The following is a 16,156-nucleotide window of genomic DNA, read 5'->3' as shown; positions in this document are numbered from 1 at the left end:
AAAAGGCTATAACTTCTCCGTTACAACTCGGAACTCGGCATATGAATAGTCAATTCAAAGCTTACAAATCCAAATTTTAGGATCCTCCAGAGAATCTGCTAAATGACGGTTAATATTTCCGCACGAAGAAATATGCTTCGATTCATCAAGGTTGCCTTTCTCATATCATTCTTCGTGCGTGGGGCTAACTGTCATGGTATCATTTATTTATTTATTTATTTATTTAAATTATTTACGTCATATTACCTTATTGCCCCTTGACCTTTCGCGTTGACTTTGACTTTCGTTCAACGGGCTTTTGCCTGATTTCTCTCCTCCCTTGAAAGGCCCAAAGACTGTTTACCTCTCAATACCCTAACTCCCTTTCAGTAAAGTAACTTCCCACTCTCCCTCATTGTTTGGCTATCCTTCTTCCAAGGCTGGCAACTACCCATACCTCCTATGATCTTCAACCTCTCCTTTCTGAAGTAACTCCCTTCCCCACCATTATAAATAAGGACTACCATCAGAGAGGAGGGGGACATCTGAAAAATAATCCTTCTTAGTATCCTTACTCACTCTCCATTTCATTAGCCCACCAAAATTCCAGCAATATCAATCTCGACGTTTACCCGCATTCAGTTTATAATCATTTACTCAATCTCAGATTAACGTTCTAACTTGAGCGTCGAAGGGGTTTTCCGGGAGATCACCCCCGGACAAGGCTAACGTGTTGTTTTGCAGGAATTCAAGTCGCTTCCTTCCACGAATCACCGCTCCTGATAACGCTTCTGTTAACGGTATTTCAAGTGTATCTCACTTCCTCGTTTCATTACCGAAACAGTTTTATTTATTTCCCTACGATAATACCAATTTTTAATGAACCATGAATAATACCAACTTATGGGAGTGTTTTCCTAGAATATTCCTAACATGTTTAAAATGAAACTATAGGAGATTATATGACAATAAAAAATTGATAAATTAGTTAATAAACGAAAGTTAGTATTATTCTAGCAAAAAAACCCCCTAAGTTCGTGCTATTCATGGTTAATCAAAAGTTGGTATTATTGTAGGGAAATTAGCGAAAGGTTGTATTATTCATGGTAATTTTTCCAAATATTTATTGAATAAAAGATTATTACAAAAATATTAAATTACCTTATAATTATCTTAGAATGGCAACATGTATCAATTATATTCAATAATCTTTTAAAAATTGGAAATTTGTTTCATTAATGACTAAAAAACTTATTATGAGATAATGAAGATTTAATTCATTCAGTCTATGAGATAATTCTAAAGTAATTTAAAAATATTTTTCCTTGTTTAATCTTGATTACTGTTTTATGTAAAGTTTTACGGTTTTTATTTTGAAAGGATAAAAGTTTTGCAGTAATATAGTTGTTTTATTTTATAAACTCATTATAGGTAACTAGCTTGAATCCCATAGCAAGTACGGATAATTAAAAAAATATTAAAAAAATATCTTAAATATAACAAAATTAGTTTAAATTATCATGTTATTTTGTTAACCATGAAAATATAGATAAATAATATTTGACGTGTGAGAGAAAAAAACGTATTTCTTTATATTATCTTGTGCATGTAATATAAAGTATTATAGTAATTACAATTTAATCTTTTAAATATATACTTCTATGTGTGTTTTTGTATATACTTCCTCCGTTTTAAAATACTCGCTACATTACGATTATTGACTTGACACTATTCATCTTTTAAGCTTATTTTATATATTTCGGCTAATGTGTAAGAAAAAATATAGTCAAGTGAAATCATGTTTGAATCATCTAATCGCATACACTGATAATATAAATTTTTTATAATTTTTAGATGTGTATAGTTCAATATATAAATTATCAAAAATAACATATTGGATTGTGAAAAAAATAAAATGTAGCAAGTATGAATAGAGAAAGTAATAAAGTATCTTAAGTTTTTAAACTTATAAGTGCTTTTGTGTATTCGTGATGATATAAGGTAAAATATTTCATTAATGACAGAAATTTTATTATTATTATCAGTAGTATTTCATAAATGATAAAAGTATAATGATTATTATTAATATATGTAGTAGTGTAAGAAAATTTTGTTAATTGAGTAATTAAATGAAAGTTATGTATGATGATTTAGAATTCTAACACCTTATGAACATATTAATTATTCAATATGAAATTATATATAGCGTCACAACATTTAACTTCTTTTTTTATATGGAAAAATCTATATTTTTTTATTTGAATCACTTATTAAAATAATTTATATATTATAAGTTTATTTTATGAATTCTCTTTCAAAACAATTGATACTATTTATTTGTGATTACTTATGGAGCATAACAGGGAAATAAGAGATCTTGTGAAGAATAATGATATTAATATTGTTATTATTTTACTTTATACACTATGATAAAGATAACTAAATATAATTTTAATTCAAAAATATATGAGGTATACAATTTAAATATCATATTAAAATCAATCAATGTTTATATGAAAATAGAGAATATCATTATAATATACGATATAGATTTTTTTATAAAATTTTTTATGATAAATATTATATGTATAATCTCTAAAGTAAAAATGTTTATATTTATTGAAAACTGTAATATAGCAATTTCCTTCTTCTTTGACTTTTTTTCGAAAACCCCATATAGCATTTTTATAATCTTGATATTAGACTATTCAATAATTTATTACGGTATAATGTTAATATATGATTGATAGTATTTCAATTTTCATGGAATAAAATTTCAATTTTTATGGAATAAACTTACTTTACTCCAGATAAACTACCAATTATTAATAGACAAATAACATATAATTTTATTGGCGAGTTTAATTTCACTATTCTTAATATCTATAAGTAGTGGATAGATTACCTGGTGAATAGATGTAACTAAGCTCGTATTTCATATAAAATGCTTAAACTTTTGCTAATATCTTAGTTCTAATCTCCAATCAAAAATTTATATTTCTTGTAACCAATTCGTAGCTCTAATTTTCAAGACAATATTGTATGTTGAGTATATTCACTAAATTTATATAATTAGTGTGACTATTCTAATATCATACTACTATATAAAGATTGAAATAGTTAATTCTATGCAACACATATTTCAATATATGATATCAAACTTAAATATTTTTCCATAATTTGCTTACCTTATAAGTTAATATGTTTCCTTTTATATTCTTATGAGTATTATTTTATAATAATTATTCTTTTAAAATATTTAATTGATTGATATTGTTAACTAAATTTAATAATGGAATTAACTTTTATAGCCATTTCATTTAGGCGGAATAATTTTAAACAATAACTTGACACGTATCAATAAGATAGTTTTTTAGTTTCTCTTTTAATATATTAGTATGGATAGATGACGATTTTTTATTATAGAATGATATTGCTATTTTTATTTCCTTTTTTTTACTTAACATTTTATTATAGAATGATATTTGATTGATATAAAACGTATATATTATAACATAAAGAATGATTCTAATTACCCAATTTGGCCGAATGAAGAAATTTTCTAAAAATACCAAATAATAATTATGAGAGTGACATGTGTCCTGCTGAATCACCCATTTAATATATAGTAATAGATAGATAGATAATTACTAATAACAATTTACCTATAATAATACAAATTTTTATTGATACAACAAAAATCAAATTTGAAAATTTTACATAAGTTTTAGGTTATGGGGGCTAAATTTTCGATTGGAATATTTGATAAAATAATAATTTTTTTATGATGTGCAAATTTGGGAATCCTTGTCGTAAAAGAGTATGTCACACAATTAGCACAATCCCTATAATATTGCGTCTTGGCAAAATATTGTAAATATGACATTAATCATTTAGCAATTCTGTTACTCCCTCTAAGGGTTCCGTTTACCTTATGTCCTTTATTCAATACACTTATTCAATCCTTAATATATCTAACTATGTATAATTAAAAATTATAAAAAGTTAATATTAATAAACTTTACATTAGAATGAATCAAATAAAATCCCACATGACTATGTTTAACTTATAGATTAATAATAAAATACAATTTAAAAGTGATAGATGAATAGCATCCAAAAGTAAATAGAACACTTATAGTGACCTAAAAGTAAATAGGACACTAATAGTAAATCGGAGGGAATATTATATTGTATGATGATATATAATAGTATGATAATTATATGATGATTTGTAATTCATTTAACTTCAAGTAAAAATTAAGGTTTCTCAATCATACATTGTGGTAAATGAAAAAACAAACCCCTCTAATAAAAATTAAAAATGTAAAAATAAACAAACAATCTCACATGTTCTTATTTTAGTTATTTTTGGCGATTATGTGGTATTTTAAATATTAGAATGAAAGGAAATAGTGGGAAAAAAGGAGGGGTAAAAGGAAGGGAAACCATTTCCTTCATCACTTAGAATACCAAAAGGGAGGGGGGAAATGAAGGGAAGGGAAGTGAATTAAAGGAGAAAGCTCCTTCACATTTTGTACAAAACAAATTCTTACAATAGAAAGATTTCATTTCCTTAAGTGTTATTCAAACACAATCTAAGATTTGAAGCAACTCCGTTGTACATCCGTTGCTCATAAATTTGCAAAGATAACGCAACAATGAGGCCTCGATTATAAACAAAGCTTCAAAATTTGTGGACAACTTAGTACGAAAACGACAAATCCTATTTCAAAACATTTTATACTTTGGTGGGTTGTAATTCATATACATTGTTGCATAAGGGATTAAAATGTACCGCCTTCAAAGCACCTCATGGCATCGTTTAGCCTACCCAGAGTCCGACTGGTTAGCAGACTGCATATGCGAAAGACGAACACGAGCAAAAACATGCACAACATGAGAATAACAATTGATTTAATGTTTTGAAAGAACACGAAAAGGGATTTACCATCATCTTATGATCACCCATGATCTCTTCTATAAGCTCCTGCAATGGTTTACTGGAGCTGTTTGGAACATGGGCAGCAAATACAACTGGTTCAAGACCTGCATGTGCTCTCATCTCATATCTGAATCAAATATTGAAGACATAAATGCTGAATAAATAATCTGATAATGTTTCGAGTCAACACAATATATACCAGTTTCTTCGAATGCATCTATGAACATCATCATCTCCTCCCCACTAAGCCCAGAAAGAAAGCATAGACGAGGGAGTGATTCTGCAATCTGTACATGTGAGATAATCAAAGTAAACTTCATGACCCATTAGAGAATATCGTAAACATGAAAAAGAAAATGCAACTTAGTTTTTCACCATCAATATAGGTAAATAACTTTTTATTGTTAGTTGCCAATCAACTCGTAATGGACTGAACAGTGAGAGGACAGTCACATACCCTTCATTCTACCAATTAAAGAGGGTAGAGTAGAGGCTCATCCAGAGTAAAATAGGGACTTAATTCTATTATTGTCCACCATCTGGAAGTATCTATGGTTCAAGTATTCCATAGCATTGGCCGCACCTTTAAACTTATCAAGAAGCACATATGTCTGATTCGAGTCTTACAAGAATTTGTAAAAACTTAATTGTGGCCTGTGGGGAAGTTTATGTTTGATAGAATAGTATCTATTCATTGAGATTGATTTTGGCCGTTTTGGAAGTCCCTGAAGTCCCTGTAAAACCTTACTAACAAAAGCTTCAATAAACTTTGAATTTAAGGGTTTGTTTGGTTTGACGGAAAACATTTTCGTAGATAACTGTTTCCATGAAACATTTTTCCAATAGAAAATGCAAACGGAAATTAATTTCCGATGATATGGTTTAGTGGAAATCTTTAAAACTATGATAGCGGAAATGGAGATGTTAGGAATGGTAGAGTGGAGGAAAAGGGGTTTCCTTTAAATTCTAGAAGATAATTTTATAAAGGGATGGAAACTCTTTTTCGGTCTTTCCCAAACTGTTTTTTTGAATCCCTAATCCAACCAAACAATGGAAAATCGGAAAAGGTCTTGGAAATTTTTTTCCCTAAACCAAACAAGCAAACACCCCCTAAGTACGCTCTCCTAGGAAGTCTAGTGCCATTTAAGGTCATATACATGCATATTTGTACCAATATAGTGAAAGAAAACAAAAACAGGGGAATCAATTCCCAAGGCTAATATCTAACCTTCAACTTTTCCAAATTTTGCTTTTTAACATTCATGGCATCCCAAAGTGACCAACTAATCATCTCTTCAGTGCAATAGATAACCTACAACATAGTAACATAGTAAGTATGAGATGTGGTAACACCTAATTAAAAAAGTCTAAAAGAGATCAAGACTTTTGACTGAACTGACAGATTAAACAGAAACAATAACTTAGAAAGCAGAATTTTCACAATGCACATATACAAATTTTTTTTTCAAAAGCCTAAAAATAAATAACATTTTTCCGTGTGTATCATTTCCTTCCAAGAATGTCGTTATCTGTCACAGAAAGAGGAAAAGAAAACTAAACAGAACTCAAGTACACCTGTAAAAACTCCCCATCCAAGTCCTTCAATAGCTGTTGTATCTGCAGTGAGGTAAAACATATCAGCATCATGAGCCCTTAATCACTAATCATTAACATTTAATACACAATACTAGATATAAAAAACTTCTGACATGTAAAGCAGAACCACTGTTGAAGCTCAAGGTGCCAATAGTTATCAATTATTACATACACTTCTAAAACACGGTATATGAATCATGGAAAAAGAAAATCCTACATGAAAATTACAAATGAAGCTACTTCAGCAGTTATTCCTCTTTGTCAATCATTCCTTTTCTGAATATCAAGGATACGGTTAAAAATTTAAAATTATTGTACTGGATTTCATCATAGTCTACTCCAAAGTGCTATTGGTAAAACACAAGAGTGAGAGATAAAAAATAAAATGAAATACCTAGGACAAAGGCCGCCTGAACCTGATGCAGCAAGTTAGGTAATCTGTTAAGATTAATGAGTGGCATCATTTAAGATATGCAAATAAAGTTTTAGAAAGAATGTTAAGTTTATATTTTTATTCTTGTAGTTTCTACATTAGACTACATGTGTGATAGTTGGATGATTTGTGTTGCGTCCATATACTCGTGTGCGAGTCATTGTAATTGACATTGTAATTATCATTGCATAAACTTTCCAAGAAAGTTGCCAGCCATGTTTTAACTTAATTTTCAATGATCAGTCACATGGAACACACTAAGTACTGGATTTTTTTATTCATTTTCCAACCAGAAAGAAGAATGAAAACAAAGCTGCAATTTTCTCCACATGTCTAAATTCAGTTGAACAAATTACCTTATTTGCTTCATCCACTTGAAATCCCAGAAGTAGCAGGGCCTGTAAGAGGAAAGTGCAAAAGACAGATTATATGCTATATTCTTTAGTACAATACCGTGTGTTTCACGATTCACACCAATAAGCTTTGCTTGGCTTCTATATTTCTGATTCGCCGGGCGTTTGTTCATTGTTTGAATATCTTAAGAGCTAATGGCAATCTATTGTGCAGTTAAAAAAACTACATATTTCCTCTTGTTTTTAAAAGTTGTTACACTGTGCTATCCCATGCGCTACTATGAATCTTAGTATCTTCTGCGCATAACTAATAGTAATTATAGAAAATTGAAAGTATGAAAACATGCATTGACACGAATTTTAATTATCAAACAAGATCTCACTTGATTATGTTTTTTCTTATGCATAAAGAACATATAATAAGACAATATTGTTTGATGAATAGCGTCAACTATGCAACTATCCAATTGTTCCTGCTCATAATAACAATTGAGGGATGTGAAACGGCAAACCATACCCATAAAGGAGATTCGACCAAAGAGTCCCTTGGACTATGCAAGTAAAACAACTATTAAAAAATAAAAACTAAAGGTAGTATGTTCCAATATTTGTATACCTAACCTTTAATTTTCTGCTATCCAGTAATAGGTGATTAAACTTACTTGAGATTGAAACTTGTTTTGTCATGAGAATAACGATGAGTTACTAGTAATGCTAGTTCATTTGCATTCGACAACTTTCTTTTTCGTATGAGTCTATCCTAGATAACCACTCATAATAGTAGTATGTTCCAAAATTGATTTTTTTTTCTTATCGTGATCACTAAAGGTCATCGAACGTTTTAAGAGATATATGAATTCTCTTTGATAAGCCACAACCCACAACCCTCAGGTACAACTTAAATATGAATGTAGGACGAAACTGAAATTTAGACAGATATATAGGCCGAGACTGCTGCAAAACTATCAATATTGACCATGAACCTTTCACAATTGTTGAGCATTTTGTGGAAAGAAGTTCAATGTGCAAAAGGCGAGGTAATTTGTACACAATAAGACATGTAGAAGAGGAGAGTTGGCTGCACACAAGCCCGATAGGGTTTCATTCTAAAACCAATTGATAATAAGAGGACTAGCCCATCAAACTTATATGTTAATCAACCTCTCTAACTCACATGAGAGTTATTTTCCAACACTCCCCTACGCATGTGAGCCCATTTTTTTATTGGACGAGAACATCATTCTTTTCGAACACGCACATTTTTTTTCATGGAAACATGAGTTTTTTTTCCAATTGATCGAAATACCAAGAATTTTATGTACTAAATTTAGGATTTGAAATTTCATTCTTCACTTTTCAGTACAAAGGAACCCATATATATGACAAAATTAGAGAAATTAAAAATCCTAATAAAAGGGATCTAAGGAAACTGATTCAAAATAATAACTAATTCCAATCTAAGATTATTGAACTTTCGTAAAGGGCATTAGTATGTCCTAGTAATTTGTTTTTGGTATGGAGGAGCAAATAGATACACTTGACCAAAGGGTGGACTGATTGACATCCACGTTCAAACAAATGATGGGTAACAACAATAACGCAGCTCCATATAAGCACTTCTTTGATCAGTCTTGTGAACAATGTGAGGATTATAGTCAAAAGTTGGATATTAGGAAATTTGATGGTTGTTCAAGTGATCCTGATGTGTCTTTGGAAAGAGGGCATATTTTGGAGTGGTATATTAAGTTCAAATATACATGTTTACTAGGTGTGGGTGGGGTAGTGACGAGTGCTCAAGGTTGGTTGATGTTTGGCTGCATCAGCGAGTGATTCAAAAGCACCCTTTGACTCGTGTTCTAGGTCAAGGTAAGAAGACGTAATAGAATAGCAAATATGAAAGTGAACTATAGGTGTATCGGGGCATATGACAATGATGCTTGTAAATTACATTGGGGATTCCACTTATAGTAAGGTATAAGAAAATTTATCTAGAGGCTAAACTATACGTGTTCCAACATAATTTTCATGTTGCTTCATATGTGAAATGAGTTGGCCAAAGAGAGAGTATCTTCGAAACTAGATGTGGGATTGTAGATTTGGGAAGTCTCTTCCTACAACAAAATATTACGTTGTGTTTGTCATTAGACAAGTATAGTTGATGCATGTTATGCAGGTTTGAAGCAGATTCTTGTAAGTTTCTCAATTGGTTCTTACGCTCATAGAGGCTTGTGGGACATTGTGTAGATGGAGTCATTGTGTCACTTTTTGCTTGGCAGGTTGTGGGAGTCTGATAATGGGTTCACGCATGACATGTAAAATGATGTCTACATTACTATGGACCGAAAAAAGAAAAACTTAGTTCCACTGCCGCCTTCCAAAGACATTTCTAATCCAAGACAATTAGTGTAGCCGGTAAAAAGGAGTTCAGCATGAGTATAGAAGGTGCAAGAAGGTAGCTAACAATATAGGGCAAGGCGTTTCTCAGTTAAAAACCATTGGAACAACATTTATCATGCAAGTAATTCGGATAAGTGCAAGTGCATTGATAGTGAAGATCTTTATTGCATTGTTAATGTGGCATATATACGTATAGGGTAAAGATAAGAGGATCTCATGAAATCACTACGACTCTCATCGTTAGTATTTATCGCCATAACCAGAGGATGAGGAACAAAGGGCAAAATTTTTTAAGATGGAGGAAATGAACAAAGTTCAGAGTCTTACGAGCATCCATGGAACTAAGTACCTATCTATATTTTATACTTCCAATTTTGTATGCTAATAAAAATAGAAAAAAATACTTTTGTGTAACATATTGATTCAGTTGTTTAGTTTCTTAATTGTTGTTGTAGTTAAGTAGCTATTGTGGGTTAACAATGTGGTTTGACTTCTAGAAGGATCAGGCTTGTTTTAATCTTGTAATCTGCCAATTACTGCAGCATGCTATAGTTCACAGGCATATCTGTACGCATAAATTCTTAGAGCAGGCTGCAAATCAATACAGGCTGGATATAATGAACAAGAAAACAGAAACCATAAGAGTTCGCTTGCATGCTATTGATCCTGTGTGAGCGTAAGAGAGTGTAAACACATTCTTTAAACATCTTGAGATTATTCCAAGTGATGTTGTGCAGAAGGATTAGGCATGTGTTTAAACACTTTGTTGATGACACATTTTGACGTCTAACACTCATGTACAAGAACTATCGATAGAAAGTGGTCACAAGTTATTTAAAGGATATAAATTAAAATAAAAAAGAACGAAAAAAGGGAAAGATCGTCAAGCTTGTATGATTGAGGGCTGATCATAACTTACCGGGGGCCCATAACTAGGATCTTCAGCATTCAGAGGAACAAACTTTGAATCTTCAACAAGATCATTTTGAAGTCCTATAAAATTAAATTAAAAATGATCATTGAATCATAAATTAACATGTTGCATTTTCTTTCTCATCAAGTGATCATTCATAACAAGTAACCTTACAAGACTGAACTATTTCAATTGTTGTATGATTGATAAATTTTTGAAGAATAATCATTTCAAATTATGCTTCAAGTTTTTGAACTTTATTTTTTCTTTTTCATTTATTTTCTTCTAAAGGAATTGGCCATTACATTGCGTTATCTCTCAAATTGCAAAGTTGGTCCTATATTTAGGTCTAAAGGGGCGTTTGATATGAAGAGTGGAAATGGAAAGAAAAGAACACAACAAACAATAGTAAGGGTTATATTTAAGGGAGTACTTGTTATACGTTGTTTGGTATAGTTATGGAAAGAAAACACTTATTGTTGTTTCCCTTTCTTATAGTAATTGAATTCTTATGTTCTAAGAGAAAAAGACTCAATTCCTTGTTATCACGTCACAACATAGAAACACTGGAAAAAAAATGTGGCAACTAGAAATTTGTTATGACGTCACAACTTATAGGCTAATTACTATTTAGATATTGTAGTCAATCTCTGTTCCACAAAACTACCTCGAACTCAAACAGTCCACATCACACCAATGAAGGACAAATTACAAAAGAAAATCGTAAAAATAACTTACAAAAGAAAATCAAATGTATTTGGACAATAGTATGGCTTTATCTTAACTTCCATTGAATCAAATTTGGTTTCCTAAGTTTTATAACACTAAATTTCCATTTGCTTTCTCGTATAGAAATGAATCTCGTTTCATGTAACATTGGTTTGTTCATACTTTTTAACAATTTCTCCATTCCAAGTTTTCCCCTTCTTACATAACCATCAATGTCAATAGAGACACTTGTAATTCCTCTTTTTTCAAAACTTTTAGTTTTCATATCTTCATCATTTCTCAAACTTCTGGGTTTCTTCAGGTAAAAAACAACATTGTTTTCAATTTCGATTTCGATTTCGATGGCAATGAGTTAAAGTCACATGAGGAGTTGATGAGGATGCTGAGGAAAAAGAAGGATATGCATCAATGAACAAATGAAAATGAGTTCAGTAAGTGGATGAGAAAAAGTTTGAGTCGGAGATCAATAAGAAGCTATGTTACTTGGACTCTGGTACGAGTATCGAATACGGGTATAGATCCTAGTGTCCAGTACGATAATTTTAGAATTCTAAGATACGTGGACATTGTCCTATCATTGGACATGGGTATAGGGATACAATAAAATATTATTAAAAATTCTCATACGACATAAATATACTTAAAATTGCCTAAATTGTAAATAATAATAATAATAATAATAATAATAATAATAATAATAATAATAATAATAATAATAATAATAAATAAATAAAAATAAATAAATAAAATAAAAAAAATAGAAAAAAAAAAAATAATAATAATAATAATAATGAAAAAAAAAAAAGAAAAACTGAGTAGAAAACTTGTTTGACAAAAGAAATGAAAAGAAAAATAAAAGAAAACAAAACAAAAAAAAAAGAAAATAACTTTAAATTGTACTTTGGGCTTAAAACATAAATAACCCAAAGCCTAAAGCTAATATAGCATACTAAAACTTCTGCCTTTATTTTCAAACCTTAGTCCTAACATTTCGGTTTCCCATGCCCAGCATTCCATCTTCAAATCCTGAAGCTAATAAAGGCTACTAAACATGCTCCTTCAATGGCGATTTGAAACACCATAAGGTAAATTTCCATCTTCTTCACCTTTTTCCTTTTATGTTCTACTTTCTCTTTTATCTTCTCTTCTCTTCTCCTTGATTTATCCCTCTTTATCTTCTATCCATTCGTTGATTTCATCGATTGTGTCGTATCCGTGTGCAATCTAGTGTACCGAGCACGTATCTGGCACCGGTATCCTTAACGAACACCGGTGAGCCGGAGAAAACGAAGAGTTTGAGTAACATAGATGAGAAGTATCAAAACGGTAGTATCAAATATTCACAAGCAACAAATTTGGTTATCAAGTATCAACATTGCTAAACAAAACACAAATGAATAGTCTTTCTTTATTTCCATTGTTGTAAATATTCCCATACCAAAGAGGCCCTTAGTCTATACGAGTTACTCTCTGGATGGCTGAGATTGCTGCATTTTCCTATTTCATCTATCCAATTTGTTTACTATATTTCCATTTCTGGAAATAACTCCAGACATTCTTATTAATTCTCATTCATACATTTCATTTCTCTCTTCATACCATTTACACATTACAATTTTTTTTCCTTATTATCCTCAAAACCAAACCAAACCAAAAACTACAATGTACAAAAGTTGATGCAACAATCTCAGCCATCCTTTTCCTCCAAACACCAATAAAGCAAATGTTTACCTAGCAACAACTTGAGTTTCTTGAGCATTATGCATTAAAAGCAAACAAATAATCCATGAGTCTAATGAATTTAACCTGAGGGACACCAATTTACTTGTGAAGTTCAAGTAAAGAAGATATATCTCATATAGGCTCATAATCCTTACTAATGAAAGAAAAGAAATTTGGACCCTCCAATGGAAGATGTAGAAGAAGGTAGAAAAACAGAGTATACACAAGCAACAACAAAAAGATTCAAGGTTTGCAAGATAAAAGCAAACACAACAAAGTTTAATGGTGTCTTGGACACCCCCCTCAAATTAATTATATTTTATCATAGATTCTCACCTTTGTAATCTCACCCTCTAGAGCTTACAACCTCCAACAATAGATTTTTTCTTGAATACAAGAACAAGCCTCACAAAGAGTTCAACAACTCGCTCTCACTTGTGTTTGTATTTTCACCCTAAAAGGCTACTCCACACTAACCCTAATCTGATTTAATGCATCCCATATATAGTGCAATGAATCTCACAAAAATACAACACCCATAACGTATTGCGAAACGGAAAACAACCTAAACGAGCAATCCAAGTGCTCGAACGAGCAATCCAAGTGCTCGAACGAGCAAGTAACAACCAGACACTTACTATGATTGCTACTATCCCTGAAAGAGCTCATTCCAGCACTCCCTTCTCGTTCGAGCACTCAGCTCTGGCCCCCTTCTTTGAGCTTCCTCGAAGCTCCAACACTATGGCATCTAAATATCTTTGTATACCCATTGTTTCCCTCAATGAGACATACCATATATTGAGCTATAATGTGATCAATATCACCTCCAACATAAGGTGATTTGGCTCTTGCACTGACACGATATTATACATGAAAATTGAGCTAGTTCACATTCACTCATATACCCATGGACACCAATACTAATAAAGTTTAGAAAAATCCATACAGTAATCTTTTTAAGCTTCCAACAATAATCAAGTAAAAACAGCTTTTTTCAGTGCACTGCTGCACAATTATGTAAACCCAGTCAGTCATCTTCCCCTCATTTATTGCCACTTTGGTTGAAATACACAATTAAAAAAACATTTTGTATCTCCTCAATTATCTACTCATGCCCAACCTTTTTTCTCTCACAATCACAAAAGATATGGGTAAGGTGGATTAATTATCCAAATCATTATTCATATGATTTCGAAAAAGGGTATCTTAATTTACAAAATAATTATTGCAATTATATCGGATAAAAATGACAAATCAAAATACTCATCAGCGATTACCATAGCAAACTAAGTTATACCGGAAATCAGTAGGAGTAGTAACTAAGACATGCATTATGATTTGACTAAAGAAGCTTAAAAGAAAAAGGAAACAATTAAATTAAGCTTATAGAGAAGGGTAAGACAGATACCTTCAGAGGAAGCTCTCAAAAGATGGTTCATTTGCTTTAACCCAGAAGAAGATGAAGCAGAATTAGAGGAAATTGAAAGAGGTGAAGTTTGCGGAATAGTACAAGGGTGAGGAATAGCAAGGAAGCAGGGAAGTAAATAGCAGGGGGAATTAAGCTTAAAGGTAAATCCATTTAGAATTGTGGAAAATCGGCTTCCAATGGCAGAAGCCATACTTGGTCTCTTCCACAAGCTTCAAATTCAAACTGGATTTCTCTTTATCCCAATGCCATGAGGTTGAGAATCCGACCAATTATCTTTGTCATATTTTATACGGTAAGCATGTGGCAAAAGTCGAGCAGTACTAATTTTTAAAATTTTTTTCACAAAATAGCATTTAATTTTTGAAAAATTAACTATCGTAATATTATTAAGGTAAAAAAATTTAATTTTTATTAAGTATGAAAATGATCATTTTACTCCTGTTTCATTTCATCAAAAGTCAACATCTTCTTTGTCTTCTTCAAAATGTTTTTGCTTTTCCATTACTGTTTTTTTTCTCTTTTTGCCGAGATCTACCAGGCTCCCCATATTAAATCTTTTAAAAACCCCATTCTTAGCTTGAGTTGTGTAGACAAAAGAAAGACTTCATTCTTTTAACATACAATCGCCTAATAGATAGACAAAAAAATACACAATTAAACTCAAACATCATGTAAAATTGTATAAACTCAACACTACTTCAATTCATAGTTAAAAGAATGAAGTCATTGGATTAAGCATTGAATTAAAATAATACTAAATATTGGATTGATTGGATGTCCTAGGATTTTAGATGATAATCTGTAGGAACACTGAAGACATCCACGCTCAAGATTGTGCTCCTACTAATTTTGTGCTTCTTTCATTATGATTATTTGAAAGCAGATGAAAACACAAACATAACTCTGACCTTAATTACTCATGTTGGATGCCAAAGAGAATAAAAACTATCAAGTTCAAGTTTATACAATTTTATTTTCTAAATTCTAACTATGAAAATAAACTAAAATTGGAAGGTTTTATTTTCTAAGTTCATAGTTAGAATTTAGAAAATAAAATTGTATAAACTTGAACTTGATAGTTTTTATTCTCCTTGGCATCCAACATGAGTAATTAAGGTCAGAGTTATGTTTGTGTTTTCATCTGCTTTTAAATAATCATAATGAAAGAAGCACAAAATTAGTAGGAGCACAATCTTGAGCGTGGATGTCTTCAGTGTTCCTACAGATTATCATCTAAAATCCTAGGACATCCAATCAATCCAATATTTAGTATTATTTTAATTCAATGCTTAATCCAATGACTTCATTCTTTTAACTATGAATTGAAGTAGTGTTGAGTTTATACAATTTTACATGATGTTTGAGTTTAATTGTGCATTTTTTTGTCTATCTATTAGCGATTGTATGTTAAAAGAATGAAGTCTTTCTTGTCTACACAACTCAAGCTAAGAATGGAGTTTTTAAAAGATTCTGGTAGATCTCGGCAAAAAGAGGAAGAAGAACAGTAATGGAGAAGCAAGAACATGTTGAAGAAGAGGAAGAAGATGTTGACTTTTGATGAAATGAAACAGGAGTAAAATGGTCATTTTCATACTTAACAGAAATTAAATGTTTTTACCTTAATAATGTTACGGTAGTTAATTTTTCAAGAGTTGAGTGC

The 16,156-nt window shown here is 31.1% G+C and overlaps 1 protein-coding gene across 1 annotated transcript; it reads right to left on the bottom strand.

Annotated features, from left to right (window-relative positions):
* Positions 1-4,512: 4,512 nt before the first annotated feature.
* Positions 4,513-14,767, bottom strand: LOC130828126 (uncharacterized). The gene is made up of 8 exons (XM_057693941.1): positions 14,476-14,767; positions 10,623-10,696; positions 7,310-7,351; positions 6,500-6,541; positions 6,153-6,236; positions 5,124-5,211; positions 4,931-5,028; positions 4,513-4,836 (listed from the first exon to the last, which is right to left on the bottom strand). Exons 1-8 carry the CDS (start codon positions 14,684-14,686, stop codon positions 4,810-4,812), a joined length of 666 nt encoding a protein of 221 aa, XP_057549924.1. The 5' UTR covers positions 14,687-14,767; the 3' UTR covers positions 4,513-4,809.
* Positions 14,768-16,156: the final 1,389 nt, after the last annotated feature.

This window comes from Amaranthus tricolor, chromosome 12 (assembly GCF_026212465.1).
Source record: "Amaranthus tricolor cultivar Red isolate AtriRed21 chromosome 12, ASM2621246v1, whole genome shotgun sequence".
Lineage (NCBI taxonomy): Eukaryota > Viridiplantae > Streptophyta > Magnoliopsida > Caryophyllales > Amaranthaceae > Amaranthus > Amaranthus tricolor.
Note: the sequence above shows the minus strand (reverse complement) of the source record. Positions and strands in the feature narration are given on the sequence as shown.